Source organism: Capra hircus, chromosome 11, assembly GCF_001704415.2.
Source record: "Capra hircus breed San Clemente chromosome 11, ASM170441v1, whole genome shotgun sequence".
NCBI classification, from domain to species: Eukaryota; Metazoa; Chordata; class Mammalia; order Artiodactyla; family Bovidae; genus Capra; species Capra hircus.
In genome coordinates, this window is record NC_030818.1 from 74,065,022 (window position 1) to 74,079,724 (window position 14,703).

A 14,703-nucleotide genomic window follows, 5' to 3' on the forward strand; every position below is an offset into this window, starting at 1 on the left:
CTGTATTTAACTTTGGTCCTTGTGAGAAATTGGGTTAAATTGCTTTTACTATCCAAGTATTAGCCTGGAGGAGGAGATGGCAACCCACTCCAGTGTTCTTGCCGAGAGAATCCCATGGACAGAAGAGCCTGCCAGGCTACAGTCCATGGGGTTGCGAAGAGTCAGACACAGCTGAGCACACACACACATAGTAAAGCTTCCCAGGTGGTGCCAGTGGTAAAGAACATGCCTGCCAATGCAGGAAACATAAGAGATTGAATGTTCATCCCTGGATTGGGAAGATCTCCTGAAGGAGGGCCTGGCAACGCACTCCAGTATTCTTGCCTGGAGAATCCCATGGACAGAGGATCCTGGCTTGTTCAGTCGCTCAGTCGTGTCCGACTCTTTGTGACCCCATAGACTGCAGCACGCCAGGCCTCCCTGTCCATCACCAACTCCCGGAGCTTACTCAAACTCATGTCCGTTGAGTCGGTGATGCCATCCAACCATCTCATCCTCTGTCGTCCCCTTCTCCTCCTGCCTTCCATCTTTCCCAGCATCAGGGTCTTTTCTAATGAGTCAGCTCTTCTCATCAGGTGGCCAAAGTAGAGTTCATGGGGTTGCAAAGAGACCCAACTGAGCACACACACAGTGACACACTTACTGATCCATCTATTAATATGTATATAGAAGCTCTGTGTTGTCAGCATGTGTGAAAACGCACAATTGAGTGTGACTAGCCCATTTTACTCCTTCTTGGGGACTACTGTAGAGCACAGGGAACTATATTCAATATCCTGTGATAAACCGTCATGGAAAAGAATGCAGAGAAGAATGTGCATATATGTGTGACTGCATCACTTTGCTGTACAGTAGGGACTACCACCTTTGCCAGCCTGCCCTCCTCTCCTCTCCCAGTCTGTGTTTCCTGCATTTCCTGTAGTAGATCTGGGCTCTTGAAGTTCTTTCTCACTCTCCAGGACCCAGTATGGGGTCCATCACTCAGTAAGAACTTGGGACAGTTGTGGGTTGAGTTTAAAATCAAAATCTGAAGCCAAACATGATTAAACATTTAAAAAATAGATTCCTTTAAGTAGAAAGGGAATCATTTGGCTTGTGGAAAAAACTCAAGGTGACTAATGGGGTCACATATGTAAGAAGAGACACAAGGAGCCGTGACCTGATGTTTTGTATTTCTGCCGTGAAGCCGCATGAGGAGATGGAGCACTTTTGATTTGTTTTGTGGTTCTTCATCATCTGGGCAAACAGACCCTTTGGAGAATCTGGTGAAAGCAATGGAATTTGCTCCCCAGAAGAGGGCAAAAATCCCCCTCTCACCAATTTCAGAGGTTCACTGACTCTCCCTAACCTGGTCCATAGACTTCAAGCGGATAATCCTTCATCAGTATCAAATGCCAACTGTGAGATGCTTATTCCTGCATCTGCTCCTGCAGGGAGGAAACAGACCAGGTACCCTTCTCTGGTCTTAATCGTCTCTATCTATGGGATTTGGACCTTCCTTCTGTCCATTGTGGGTGCGTTTGTCAGGCTGCTGTGTCCTTTCATTTAGCAAGTATTGGTAGTGTTGTCCTTTTAGCCCATGAGGTCTACAATTGATATAAAAATAAATCTTCTTGTTCCATCTTTGTCCTCAGAGTTCCTTGTGCTTCAGTCCAAAAGCTTAAGCAGGTTTCAAGTGAAGACTCAGGAATCAAAAGGGAAGAAGGCATTGTTCTGGGCTAGGGTTTCTCAACCTCAGAGCTGTTGACATTTGGGGCTGGACAGTTCCTCATTGTGGAAGCTGCCTGGTGCACCGTGCAGTCTTCAGCAGTAGCCCTGGCCTCCACCCCAGAGATGCCAGGAGCATCCTCCCCTGGCACAACCTTCCTAGTTGTGACAATCAAAAATGTCCCCAGTCACATTGCCAAATGGCCCCCAGATCACCACCACCCCACCCCAGTTGAGAACTGTTCCAGCCTTTCTGCAGCTGGATTTTGGCTCTTGCTAAAGCGACACCACAGTGGAGAATGGACTGTTCGTCCAGTTTCTTTCTATGATAGGCCTCGGTGCAGCTAGCTTCTGCTCTGTGCCAGTAACTGGGCCAGGCCCTGCAGCTGCAAATGTGAGTACAAGACACACCCTGACCACAGGTGTTGCTTGTGTCCTTGTCTGGGTGGCACACACAGATGCATCAGGAGGTGGAGGGGGGAGGATTGTCTCATGGGAAAGCGTCTTTGCACCAGTGTATTCTCCATCCAAGAGGCTCTTTCTTCTGATTTTTCCTGTGACTGGGACTGTTTTGGCATTCATATCTCGGTTTAAACAACACTGCTCAGGGAGACCTATCCTAACCATCTAACCACAGTCAGCTGTTTTCACCTCATGCTTTGTAACAAACAGCCCAGACGTCAGTGGGTCACAACCGCACATTTCTTGCTCACATGTGTGTGGGTTGCCTGGGATGTGGGTTGGCTGGGGTGTGGCTGATGTAGGCTGGGCTTTAGCTGGTTTTGGCTACAAGCTGCAGCTTCAGTTTAGCTCTCCTCCATGGGTTTCTCATTCTACTGGACCAGTGAACTTTTGGCACATGTTGTTCTCATGGTGACAGCAGCAGCACAGAGCGGGAAGCAAGCATATTTCTTGCTTGTATCATATGCACGGACATCCATTTGGCCAAAGTAGATCACACAGTCCGAGTCAGCAGGAGGGAAGGACCTCATCACTCTCCCTGAGGCCATGGCAGAGGTGTGGCTGAACAGGACATTACAGGGGAGTGAAGAATGGGGTCCAGCCATCTGCCTCACTCAGTCTACAGCAGCCACCCAGTCACTCACTCATTTTTATTCTCTGCTGAGTTTTGATACTCTTATTGTTGAATCATTTATTGCTTATTTGTCTTTTGTTACCAAATCATCAGCTCCATGACAGTAGGGACTTTTTCTGCCGTATTCACTGCTAAATGCCAAGTACCTACCTAGCACAGGGTGGGCATTCACTAAATTGACGGGTGGATGGATGGATGGTTCTGTCCAGGAATCAGGGAGGGGTGTTGGAGATAATCTTGGAATAGTAACAGCAGCTAACGGTTTCTGAGGCATGACTAAGGGCCAAGGGTGCGCTGCATGCTTATGCTTGACCTGGTTAAGTCAGGGCATCATTTCAGTGTGTAGCCAGCCCTCCGCTGGTCGGGGAAGGGAGAGAACAGGGTGTTCCGGACGGAGCTGTAGAGCCCTGAAATAGCTCATCTTGTTAGAGACTGGAGAGATGCCCAGTGCGGCTGGAGTGAGGGGAGCCTGGTGGGCAGCAGCCACGTGCAAGACGTAAGAGTGGCATGGGAGCCCTGCAGTCAGGGCTTCTGTTCTGTGTCTTCAGGGGAGCCGTCGCGTCTGAGTCTGGAGTGGTGCCCCAGTGCACAACCTGGAAGCTCTTCTGGTCACCTAGCAGGTCACAAGGGACCTTGTGTCACATGTCAAGATGGCTGGATGACTATCTGGAAGTCATCTTTGTTTTGGAAGAGGGTGAACATTGAACATCTTTTAGCAGAGCCATGTCCAAGCTATTAAACAAGTAGGAAGCTTCTGGAAGTCCTTTTGAGGCAGGTGGTGGAAACTTGGCAAAACCCTTGACTTGGAAGAGCTTGTCTCAGAGCCCCAGGCTTGAGCTCTGTTTTGTGTAAGTAGGGTTGTATGGACGAGAGACTCCAGTCATCTCTCGGCTCAAGGATGCTGGCGTTCACCCTGGGTGGGCACGGGAGCATGACCTCACCAACTGCAGACCTCCCCATACGCATAAATTCTCCAGGTCTTCACTGGGTGCTGAGCTCCCAGGGTCCCCAAGCCCCATAGACTTCACCCAGCCTCTGCTGACCCATATCACAAATCAGCTACCAAGAGAGGAATGTGGGGAAAGTGGCCCTGGCCTTGTGTTTGGGTGGTGTGCTTGCTGGGCAAGAAAGCGGTGGTGGACCTGCCCCAAGGCCACCCATGCCTGGCCAGGCTGGTTTCTGATGTTTGCTCTTCTGAGCCACGACAGAATTTTTTTTAATGTCTTGAAATTTAAGCTCTGTGCTTGTAGGGGGAAAAATGAAAAAGGAGATCTGTGTTCCAGTTTCAGCATTGCTAGGAGACCCCATGAATGTGAAAGTTCTTGTAAAACTTCATTAAAGTGTTATTAGGGGGACTTCCGTGGTGGTCCAGTGGTTAAGACTCTGCGCTCCCAATGTAGCGGGCACAGGTTCAATCCCTGGTTGGGGAACTATGATCCCACATGCCACACAGCATAGCCTAAAATAAAAAGTGTTAGGTACCAATTTTCCTTCTCTTCTCTGGAAGAAATTTAAAAAATGTCATTAACCTATTTTGTGCCAACCCCTCTATTAGGTGGTGTTGCGGAGAATCTGTTGTAATTTTAGTGGAACAGCCTTCAGGGTTACGGTGAGGATGAGGAGGCCAAGTCTCAGAGAGGTTAAGTGACTTGCTCCAGGCCACACAGCCTGCTGGTGATGGGGGAGGTTCTCTGTGACTGCATGGCCCAGCCTCCTTGCCATGTGTTCATCCACCAATGGGCCCCTCCAAGGGTCTGCCAGGAGCATGGCTTCCCAGGTGGGGACCCGGTGGGCACTGTGTGGCTGTCATTGCAGGCTCTGGCCCGTCTTCCTTAGGTTGTGGAGGCTGGTTGCTGCAGAGGTATCTTCTCCCCTGCTCCTTCCTGCCTTGCAGCTCCTGGGAGAGTTTTTTTTCCAAAACATCTAAGTTAGCTTTAATGAACAGAGGCCTTCCCCCAGAAGCAGAGCTTCACAAGATCTCTGAGGACAGCTGACACCCTGGAACTGCAGTCTTCCCCTCCACCTCCCATTTGGGGAATGTTCTGGAATCTGCAGGCCTGAATGAGCTTACAGAACAAGGTTAGCCTGGGTACTTGAGCCATGAGCCTGCCTCTGGTGGGGTGACTTCTATCTTAGAGCCCCACTTAGAGCCACCCCTGTCCCTGTGGGCTGTTAGGGGCTGTGCAGGACATGGTGACTCGTCAAATTCCAAGAGGAAGGATTTTGTAAAGGATTTTTCTCACGGTTGCATTTCTGAACTGGGGTATTATAAACACTTGGTCCAGCTGTCGTGGGTTAGACGAAGTTTTAGTCTGATTGTTTACCCACTTGGGAGATTCATTCATTTTATTCATTATTTTTAGAATCTTGTATTTAAAAGGAAAAAAAGAACAATTCTTTTTTATAGTTATGTTTATTTATTTTTAATTGATGATTGCTTTACAATATTGGTTTGATTTTTGCCATACGTCCACATGAATCAGCCGCAGGTACACACATGTCCCCTCCTTCCCACCTCCCATGCTTTCCCACCCCTCTAGGTTGTTATAGAGCCCCGGTTTGGGTTTCCTGAGTCATACAGCAAATTCCCATTGGCTATCTGTTTTACTTTTGGTAGTGTATATGCTTTCATGCTACTGTCTCCATTCATCTCAAGGAACAATTCTTTTGAAATAAGACTGCTGCTCAGTCTAAAGGAGGCCACTAGGGCATGAAGAGGTGACCTCAACGGCACCCTAGAGCAGTCTTCTCAGGCATTGCCTGTCTAGGTGGGCAGCCAGGTCGTGGTGCTGTCGCGGCCAGCCCAGGACCATGGGGAGGAGCAGGAGTGAGGGTGTGCGCATCTGGGCCGCTGCTCACTTTCAGAACTGGAAAGTGGAGCCGGAGGCTTCGGGCCACACTCATTCACTGGCTGCGTTATCAGAGCCTGTTACCATGTTTCGGAGACCCCATCTCTCTTCTGGAGCATGTGTAATGCCATCTAACCTCTTCCTGAATGAACACGGCACCCCACCCATCTCTACCCTTCTCTTGCTGCTTTGTATGCTCTGCTTTATATTCTGGATATTTCTCAGACTGTCCCCCTCCTGCTGTCCTGGGGGTCCGCACCATCCTGGGGGAGTGACTGAGCCCCATTCCTCTCTGATCTTAGGATGGGAGAGGGTGGGGTGCTGCAGATAGGATGTTAATTAGAAGGCTGGGTCCTGGGAGGTCGTGGGGGGCCAGAGGTTGACTTTAGGATGGTTTCTTGTCTGCTTATCTGTGTTCAGAGGCTGAAGGGGTCAGCTGAGCGGGGAATCTGTGTTGTGGTTTCATTACCTGGTGTGTCCAGCCCAACTGCTCTGGCTCCCTGAGCATCAGATGCAGGATGAGGTCTGGGGTGGATTCTGGGGACACAGGGCTGAGAAGGCCAGCAGTGCTGGCCTTACCAGGTGCCCTGACCATGAGAGACAGGACAGAACCCTGTGTGAGGAGGCTGGGGAGGGGATGGAGGAGAGAAGGGAGATGGAGGTTGAGCAGGAAGAGGGGCAGCCCGTGGGCTGGGGTGTTGGGGGAGGTATTTATGCAGCAGTGAGTACAAGAAAGGCAGCTGGGGGTGGGGTGGGGGGGAGGAGTTGAATTCTGACAAGAAGGCCCTTCCCCACTCACTGGAGTGGGAGCACCGGAAAATTCATCTCAGACCAGCAGAGCTCAAGGTTCAGCTTGAAGAAGCCCATTTGTCGTAATCACAGGAAAGACACATCTCAGATTCTCTCCAGGGTTCAAGCTTTCCTGGCGGCCAAAAGTTTGCAAAAGCTGGGCCAAAGCTGGGTCTGCAGCTTTTAAACTGTAGTGTGAGAGGCAATACTAGCAGATGAGTTAGAGAGATGACAGCTGCCCGCCTTGTCCATCATCGTGGCCTCCCCTGGACCTAGACCTTCTCTGGCAGCGCTGGGCTCGTGGGCCCTGGGGTGGCCTCCTGGTCACCTTTGATTCCTCGGTGCAGCACTGGGTGGGGGTGGGGGCTCACTGCCGAAGGAGGCACAATTCATTTTTTCAAAGCACGTTTTTGGGAGGCACGTTCCTTTTGCTAAGTGAGACACACTTACATTTATAAATATGAATCAGGTGATTTAGGAATTCCCGAGCCTAGAGCCAGTGACCACCCATGTGTATGGAAATTGTGGAAATCTGTCGATGTACTGCTTTGTTTCAGATGAAAAGTGCAAGCAGCTCGCAGTAAGTGCCTTAGGGCTGGTATCCTGGTGGAAATTTTAATTTTAGTGTTAAAAAATATCTAATAGCCTTTCTGGGAAAAGGTGGGGTTATAAATATATAAATTAGGCAAGGGTGCTTGTAGGATGGGATTGTGCATCAAAGAGTAAGAAGCGAGGACTTCCCAGGTGGCGCTAGTGATAAAGAGATGACCTGCAGGAGGATCCTTGCAGGAGACGCAAGAGATGCGGGCTCCGTCCCTGGGTCGGGAAGATCCCCTTGAGAAGGGATGACAACTCACTCCAGTATTCTTGACTGGAAAATTCCATGGACAGAGAAGACTGGCAGGCTACAATCCATGGGGGTCACAAAAAGTTGGACATGACTGAGCGAGCAGGAAGAAACCTCATCCTCTAGTTTGAGCCCTTGTTTAATTTCAGTTTCTTCTCCTGTAAAATCGGAATAACATCACCTGTCTTGTGAGGATTCAATGAGATGAGGCGGATAAGGTGCGTGCCCTTGTCTAGGATGTGAGGGTGTGATGTGAGGGGGTGTTACAGGCAAGGGAACTGGACAAGAGCAGGGGCTCCCGGCCCTGGCTGCATTTCGGGGTCCCCTGGGAGTGCAGCCTGCTCTGCCACTCACCTGTGCACACCTGGGGCAGAGCAGCTGGGCCCCCATCACCCCAGGGGACCTGTTGCAATGCATCCCCTGGCCCCTCCCCAGAGCAGACCCCTGCTTCCTTGGCTACAGGTCTCCTTGGCTAGGCAGCATCACCTGGCGGATTTGTGTCCTGGATTTGGAGGCTGAGAGTTGGTCTGTTGTTGTGGACTGAGCCTCTCTCCACCTCTGCCTGGCCCTGAGGGGTTACCGAGCTCCTTCCAGGCCTCAGAACGGTGGCTGCACATGAGAGGGGTCAGGTGGACTAGAGCAGCTGTACCCCCTGAGGGCCTTTTCTTCAGGGGAAGCAAGTTTAGAGAACTGGGGGAGCTCCAGGAGACCCAAGGCCTGGGACTGTGGGAAGAATCACCTGGAAACAGGTGCGCTCGCTAAAAGGTGGAGGGGGTTCCCTGGCGTGGAGAGCACCTGCAGGACCCACCTGAGCCTCCAGCGCATGGCCCAGATGCGGCCGTTTGCCTCCATATCCCTGCAGCTAAGAGCACAGGTCAGGAAGGGGGTGAGTTTTCCCAGGACCAGGGGTGCCCTGGGCACGAGAGGCAGTGTGGGTCTCTGGCCAAACTGGAACCAACCTGGAACCAACCTGCTGTCCTTCCCCTGGCCTCTTGGGACCAGGTCTCCAGTCCCAACCTTTGTCCTCAGTGAGGTCAGAGGACCAATGTCAGGGCTGAGGGACCTTCCAGATGAGTCAGTCCCTCTCTCAGCTCAAAGATGATGACACAAACTCGGGCTGGTTATTTGACCTGGCAGCACCTGGGTGGCAAGGGGCAGTGCCAGAGTCCAGGGCTCCTCTTGAATGTACTTTCTAGACTCTGTTCCTGCAAGTGGCATTGCAAAAATGGATTTTATTTTAAAATATGTACAGTTCTATATAATCCAACTCTCACATCCAAACATGACTACTGGAAAAACTATACCTTTGACTAGATGGACTTTTGTTGGTAAACTAATGTCTCTGCTTTTTAATATGCTGTCTAGGTTGGTCATAGCTTTTCTTCCAAAGAGCACGCATCTTTTAATTTCGTGGCTGAAATCAACATTTACAGTGATTGTGGAGACCAAAAAAATAAAGTCTGTTACTGTTTCCAAAAAAATAAATAAATAAAATATGTACAGTTCTATGAAAGGAATGCTGTCCTGCCTACACGGCCCCAGGCATGAACCAAACCTGAATCGTCTTCTAGTTTTGGGATTATAATCTTTGGTTTGAAACTTCTCCACTAGAGCTGCTCTCTGCTGGTCTGTCTGCAAGTTTGGTTTTCTTTGGTGGATGCCTCAGGAGGTAATGCATAACAGTGATCCCTGACACAAGCTCAGTTTAGTTCAGTCTCTCAGTTGTTTCTGACTCTTTGCGACCCCATGGACTGCAGCACACCAGGCTTCCCTGTCCATCACCAACTCCTGGAGCTTGCTCAAACTCATGTCCATCAAGTCACTGATGCCCTCCAGCCATCTCATCCTCTGTCATCCCCTTCTCCTTCTGCCTTCAGTCTTTCCCAGCATCAGGGTCTTTTCCAATGAGTCAGTTCTTTGCATCAGGTGGCCAAAGTATCGGTGCTTAAACATCAGTCCTTCCAATGAATATTCAAGGTTGATTTCCTTTAGGATTGACTGGTTTGATCTCCTTGCAGTCCTTGGGACTCAGAGTCTTCTTCAACACCACAGTTCAAAAGCATCAATTCTTCGGTGCTCAGCTTTCTTTATGGTCCAACTCTCACATCCATACATGACTACTTGAAAAACCATAACTTTGACTATGTGGACCTTTGTCAGTAAAGTAATGGCTCTGCTTTTTAATATGCTGTCTAGGTTTGTCATAGCTTTTCTTCCAAGGAGCAAGCATCTCAGCATGGTACCTTTTACACAGCCCACCTCTTCCATCCTTATGGGTGGTCAGGAAGACCCCTGAGTGTGGAGCTCTGTCCCCAGCCGTGTGACAGCCCAGGTTGGCTGTGGCCAGGGCAGACACAGGCCGGTGGCCCCAGGTTATCCCACCTTGTCTGGAGCCCCTGGTTCAGTTGCTGACACTGGCAGGTGTTGGGTCCAGATGTGTGGCCCCTCCCTTACCCTCCAGGACCCTGAGCCTTGTCAGTCCCGAGACTCTCGGCCTGGTGGCTACTGTATCTGGACTGCCCTCCCGTGGGCTTTGATGGGGTGCCGCTGTTCCATGAGTATACATGGGGAGCAGCCTGACCTTGACAGTCTAGTTTCCTGAGCCATGAACCTGAGGGCATGCAGATTTCTAAGGCCCCATGGGCCCCATGGAGAGTGGCCTCTGGGCTGGTGGAGTTTCCTGGACCTCAAAGTAGACTGGCTTTGAGACCCAGTGATCTGTGTGATTTGCTTTGACTCACTGAACATAAATTATGAATTGGCAGCTTTTTTGATCATCAGGTGTTTAATAAAGTGGCCTGAGGCCATAATGATACTGATTGATCATGGGAATGGGCTGTCATGGTCCAGAAGAAGGTGCAGAAGATGTCCCAAAGGACTTTGATATCCCACCTGCTTGCCCCACAAGTGGTGTAGGCCATCAGAGCTGCTCAGGCCCAAGATCGGGCTGTTGTTAATTGCCAGAACCAACTGTCTAAGAAGCTTGTGAAATTATCACCCAGTGACTTGATTACCAGCACCAAGCACACCTCTGTTATTGTACGTCTCACCTCCTAATTAATTCATTACTAAGTGGGCCTTTCTTGAGTGTCCCCCTACACCTCCAGGCTCAGACTGGTAGCCAAGTACCAGCTCTTTAGGAAGCTTCTTTCTGGGCGGTAGTTTCTCCTAGTTAGTATCAACCAGCAGCCCCGATGAAACATTAAAACAGAAGGGATACAGCATAACCAAGGATACTCAGAAAGTTAATGTTACAATGAACTTGCCTTATTATCTATTAAACCTTCTTGCTCAAAAATCTAAAATGGACTTCCCTGCATTTTTCACCTACCTCAGAATTTATTGTGTTCCACTGGACTGATCTTTTCTTCCCCTGGGGCCAGGAACTAAGAACTTCTGTCTCCCTTCCCACCTCTCAATTTCCACCTTCTGCTCCCAAAACCACACCCTTGAGAGGAGAGGTCTGTCCGCCTCTGACAGGCCCTCAGAGAATCAAGGCAGGGAACCTGGGGCAGCCTCAGGGGAGTAAGAGGTACCAGACCTGGAAACAGGCCTTGTTGGAGACTCACAGCCAGTGGTGAATTCACAGCCACTTAGAGAAGTGGGAGGAACTAGAACCTTTGTTGTTGTTCAGTTGCTAAGTCGTGTCCGACTCTTCGCGACCCCGTGGACTGCAGGACGCCAGGTTCCCTGTCCTTCACTATCTCCTGAAGTTTGTTCAGTCTCATGTCCATTGAGTTAGTGATGCCATCCAACCATCTCATTCTCTGTTGCTCCCTTCTCCTCCTGCCTTCAGCCTTTCCCAGCATCAGGGTCTTTTCCAACGAGTTGGCTCTTTGCACCGGGTGGCCAGAGTATTGGAGCTTCACCTTAAGCATCAGCCCTTCCAATGAGTACTCAGGGTTGATTTCCTTTAGGATTGACTGGTTTGATTTCCTTGCTGTCCAGAGGACTCTCAAGAGTCTTCTCTAAACCACAAGAAAGCATCAGTTCTTCAGTGGTCAGCCTTCTTTATGGTCCAGCTCTCACATCCATACATGACTACTGGAAAAAATATTATTCTTGCCTTGTGAACCCCACGAACAGTATGAAATTAGAACCTGGTCCAGCCCCAAATGGGGCCAAGTTGGGTCAGAGATTGGAGCTGGCAGCAACCAGCACCCAGAAATGTGGTTTGGATGTCAGATCCACAGTCAAAGTTACCTCTGGCAGCCTCTGGGAGCTAGGGACCAGGGACACCTAGGGCAGCCTGCAGGGTGCCAGGGCTGGGGAAACAGCCTCTTGATGCCCAAAGAAGCCCTTGGTGCCAATACACTGAGCTCACTGGACCGACATTAGATCCCAAACCCCTTCTGCTTCCTGGAGCTTTAGTTCCTTGTGAGACCTGGATGTTGGTGCTGGCTGCCCTCTCACCAGGTGGCAGGTGAGTCAGCTCAAAGGATGCACGTGAATCCTAGAGGTCTATAACCTGTGATTCACATGTCAGGTAGCATTGTGACAATGGAATCAGCCTAGGACCTCTTCTGGTCTCCTGTGACATTCCCTATGACCTGCAGCTGTTAGGATTATACACGCCTGGCCAGTAGCTTTCTTTCACTTTCTCCCCAGCTATTCAGCACAGTGCCTAAATGCACCTACGAAGTAAGGGTAAGTGGTCGTTGAATGAGTGAGTGGGTGGATGGATGAGTAATGGAGGGACCACTCAGGCCTTGCAGTGGGCGGGATGGGCCAGCTTGGCTACCATGTAAAGGAGGATGGGAGAACATTGGTCCTCCTGCCAGTCTTCCAGGCCTGGAGCCACACCCTTGAATAGCTTCAGGCATCCATGGTGGGGGGCAGGGTCTACTCCAGGGATCTGAATCCCTGCTCAAGGCCGGAGACTCTGCTGGACCCTGGGCAACTTGGGGGTGGATTTTGGTCCCCTCCCTCTCCTGAAGGTGGGCCCTGACCACTGTCCTTTCCTCTCCTCCTTGGCATGCAGATTCTGGCCAACGTCTTCCTCTACCTGTGCGCCATCGTCGTGGGCATCATGTCCTACTACATGGCAGACCGCAAGCACCGCAAGGCCTTCCTGGAGGCCCGCCAGTCTCTGGAGGTGAAGATGAACCTGGAGGAGCAGAGCCAGCAGCAGGTCAGGCTCTCTGGGGAAGGCCTTGGGGCAGTACCAGCCTGGGACCCCAGTTTGGGGCCTGTCGGAAGGGAGTGAGCCCAGTTGCTTCTGGGTCTCCAGGGCTCTGTGGGGCTTGGAGTTTGAATTCTCTTTTCTAGAGTTGTTGTTCAGTTGCTCAGTCGTGTCCAGCTCTTTGTGACCCCATGGACTACAGCACACCAGGCTTTCCTGTCCTCCACTGTCTCCTGTAGTTTGTTCAAACTCATGTCCACTGAGTCAGTGATATGATCCAACTATCTCATCCTCTGTCACCCCCTTCTCCTCCTGCCTTCAGTCTTTCCCACCATCAGGGTCTTTTCCAGTGAGTTGGCTTTTTGCATCAGGTGGCCAAAGTATTGGAGCTTCGGCATTAGTACTTCCAATGCATGCTGAGGATTGACTTCCTTTAGAAGTGACTGGTTTGATCTCCTTGCAGTCCGTAGGACTCTGAAGAGTCTTCCCCAGCACCACAGTTTCTTGGGAGGCATCGCTCATCCCTCTGCCACTCCCTCTGTGTGCCCTGTGTGCCCAGGGCTCCCTGCAGTGGGGTGGGGGTGGGAGACACATTCCCTGGCCTCAGGGTCCTTTCGGGTGAAGTCTGTCATCCCCTCCTCCCTCCTCCCACGGGCACTGTTTCCTTGGCACTCAGGGCAAGCTCCCCACTGCCTTCTCCTGCTAAGTCATTTGTGGACACGGTAAAGCCAGCCCAGCCCCTGGGGAGCCCACTGTTTACATTTCTCCATTGAGAGAAGTGCCTGCTGTGCCCACGCTGTGTTTACTGGCTTCACTCCAGCCTCGTCCACCGCAGAAGCTCCCTGCTCTCATGGGACTCAGTCTTTTAAATAGTTTTTGCTCTGGGCTCGTCTCAAATGCTTTTTGAAGGTCTTCAGAAATCTCATCCACCAGTTTCCTTTTCTCCAAAGGTTGACTTCCCCCGAATAAACGAACTCAGTAGGTTGAAAATATATGCCTCTTTGCTCTGGGAACCATGTCACTTTGTGTTCAGGTGGTGCTGTTTGCTCCGGGCTCAGCAGGTTCACTGAAACTGCTATTTTCCTGGACGCTGCCACCCAGGTGGGCAGGGCAGTAGTTTCGGGGGGTTCCATTGGAGAACCTCACATTCTCCAGACAATGCTGTTTGAAGGCACACACTGGCTCATTTAGCTGGTGTGTCCTGGCTTCCTCTGTCCTGGGGCATTCCTTCTCTCTCTGTTTACCAATGAGATCTAGAAGCTTCTGAGCCGAGCCTTGGACTCATCTCCTTCAGAAGACAGGCTTTAGAAGGGGAACCATCCTGCCTTCCATGGTGGCAAGGAGCCATCACACCCGTCCCCTTCTCCTCGGCCCTGTGTCCTGTCGTTACCGAGGAGCTGCTGCGGCTGGAACGTATTTAAAGAATCCTGCTTTGCTGGCTTTATTGAGCCCCTTCAAAGGCATTCTTTACTTTCTGCCTTCTGTACTGTCCTGGTTCTTGTTTGCATTTGATCTCTTGTACTGTGGAGGCATCCCTCTGTGTTCTCTACATTAAAAAAAATGTGTGTGTCACTACTCAGCTGGACTGGAGGGTTCTTTTTTATATAGTGTGTGCAGTTTTGAGCACACTCATCTGGGTTGATCTTGTCAGTCTCATAGTGTATAATCCAGGACATCTTCAGTCATGTTCCACGGTGCTTGGTGGGGGCTTTCTGGGGTGGTGAGAAAGGCCCTGTGCCTCACCCTGGGTCCGTTATTCTATGTGTGGATGATTTGGACAAGTTATCTACCCTGTAGAGCCTCACTTCCCTCATCTCCAGAGTGGGAGTATTGCTGCTCCAAAGTGGAGATGTTGATGATCATCATCCTGCCGAGGGTTCCCTGAGGGTCAAATGAGAAACACAGACATAAGTGCTTTGTAACTTGGAAAGCGGGGAGCGGTGATGGTCAGGCCACTAGGCCTGCTTTCTAATGCCCGGGCCGTATGCTCGCTCCTGGCAGGGTCAGTGCAGGGAGCCTGGGGCCTGGCAGAGAGAACCACCCCTGGGTGCTCCAGGCCTCCTGGACGCTATGGAGTAGCCAGAGGGTGTCTGGCTGTCTGCTCAGGCCATGTGGCAGCAGCAGGGCAGACACTGGCCCCGGAATGAGAGGTCCAGGGAGGTGAAGGGAGAGGAGGGACACACCCCCAGGCCTTGCTGCGGTGCAGCAGGTGCCTGTAAGTGTCCATCAAGTGGACTTGAGCCTGAATGTGCCCTTAGGCTAGTTCTTTCTGTCTTTGGCCCTCAGTTTCCCT

The 14,703-nt window shown here is 50.9% G+C and overlaps 1 protein-coding gene across 1 annotated transcript in view; it reads left to right on the forward strand.

Moving 5' to 3' along the window:
* Positions 1–14,703, forward strand: part of ADCY3 (adenylate cyclase 3) — an 87,709-nt gene that overhangs the window by 27,495 nt on the left and 45,511 nt on the right. The window contains exon 3 of the mRNA XM_005686948.3: positions 12,270–12,419. Coding sequence (XP_005687005.1) covers positions 12,270–12,419 — 150 coding nt within the window. The remainder of the gene's footprint in view (positions 1–12,269; positions 12,420–14,703) is intronic.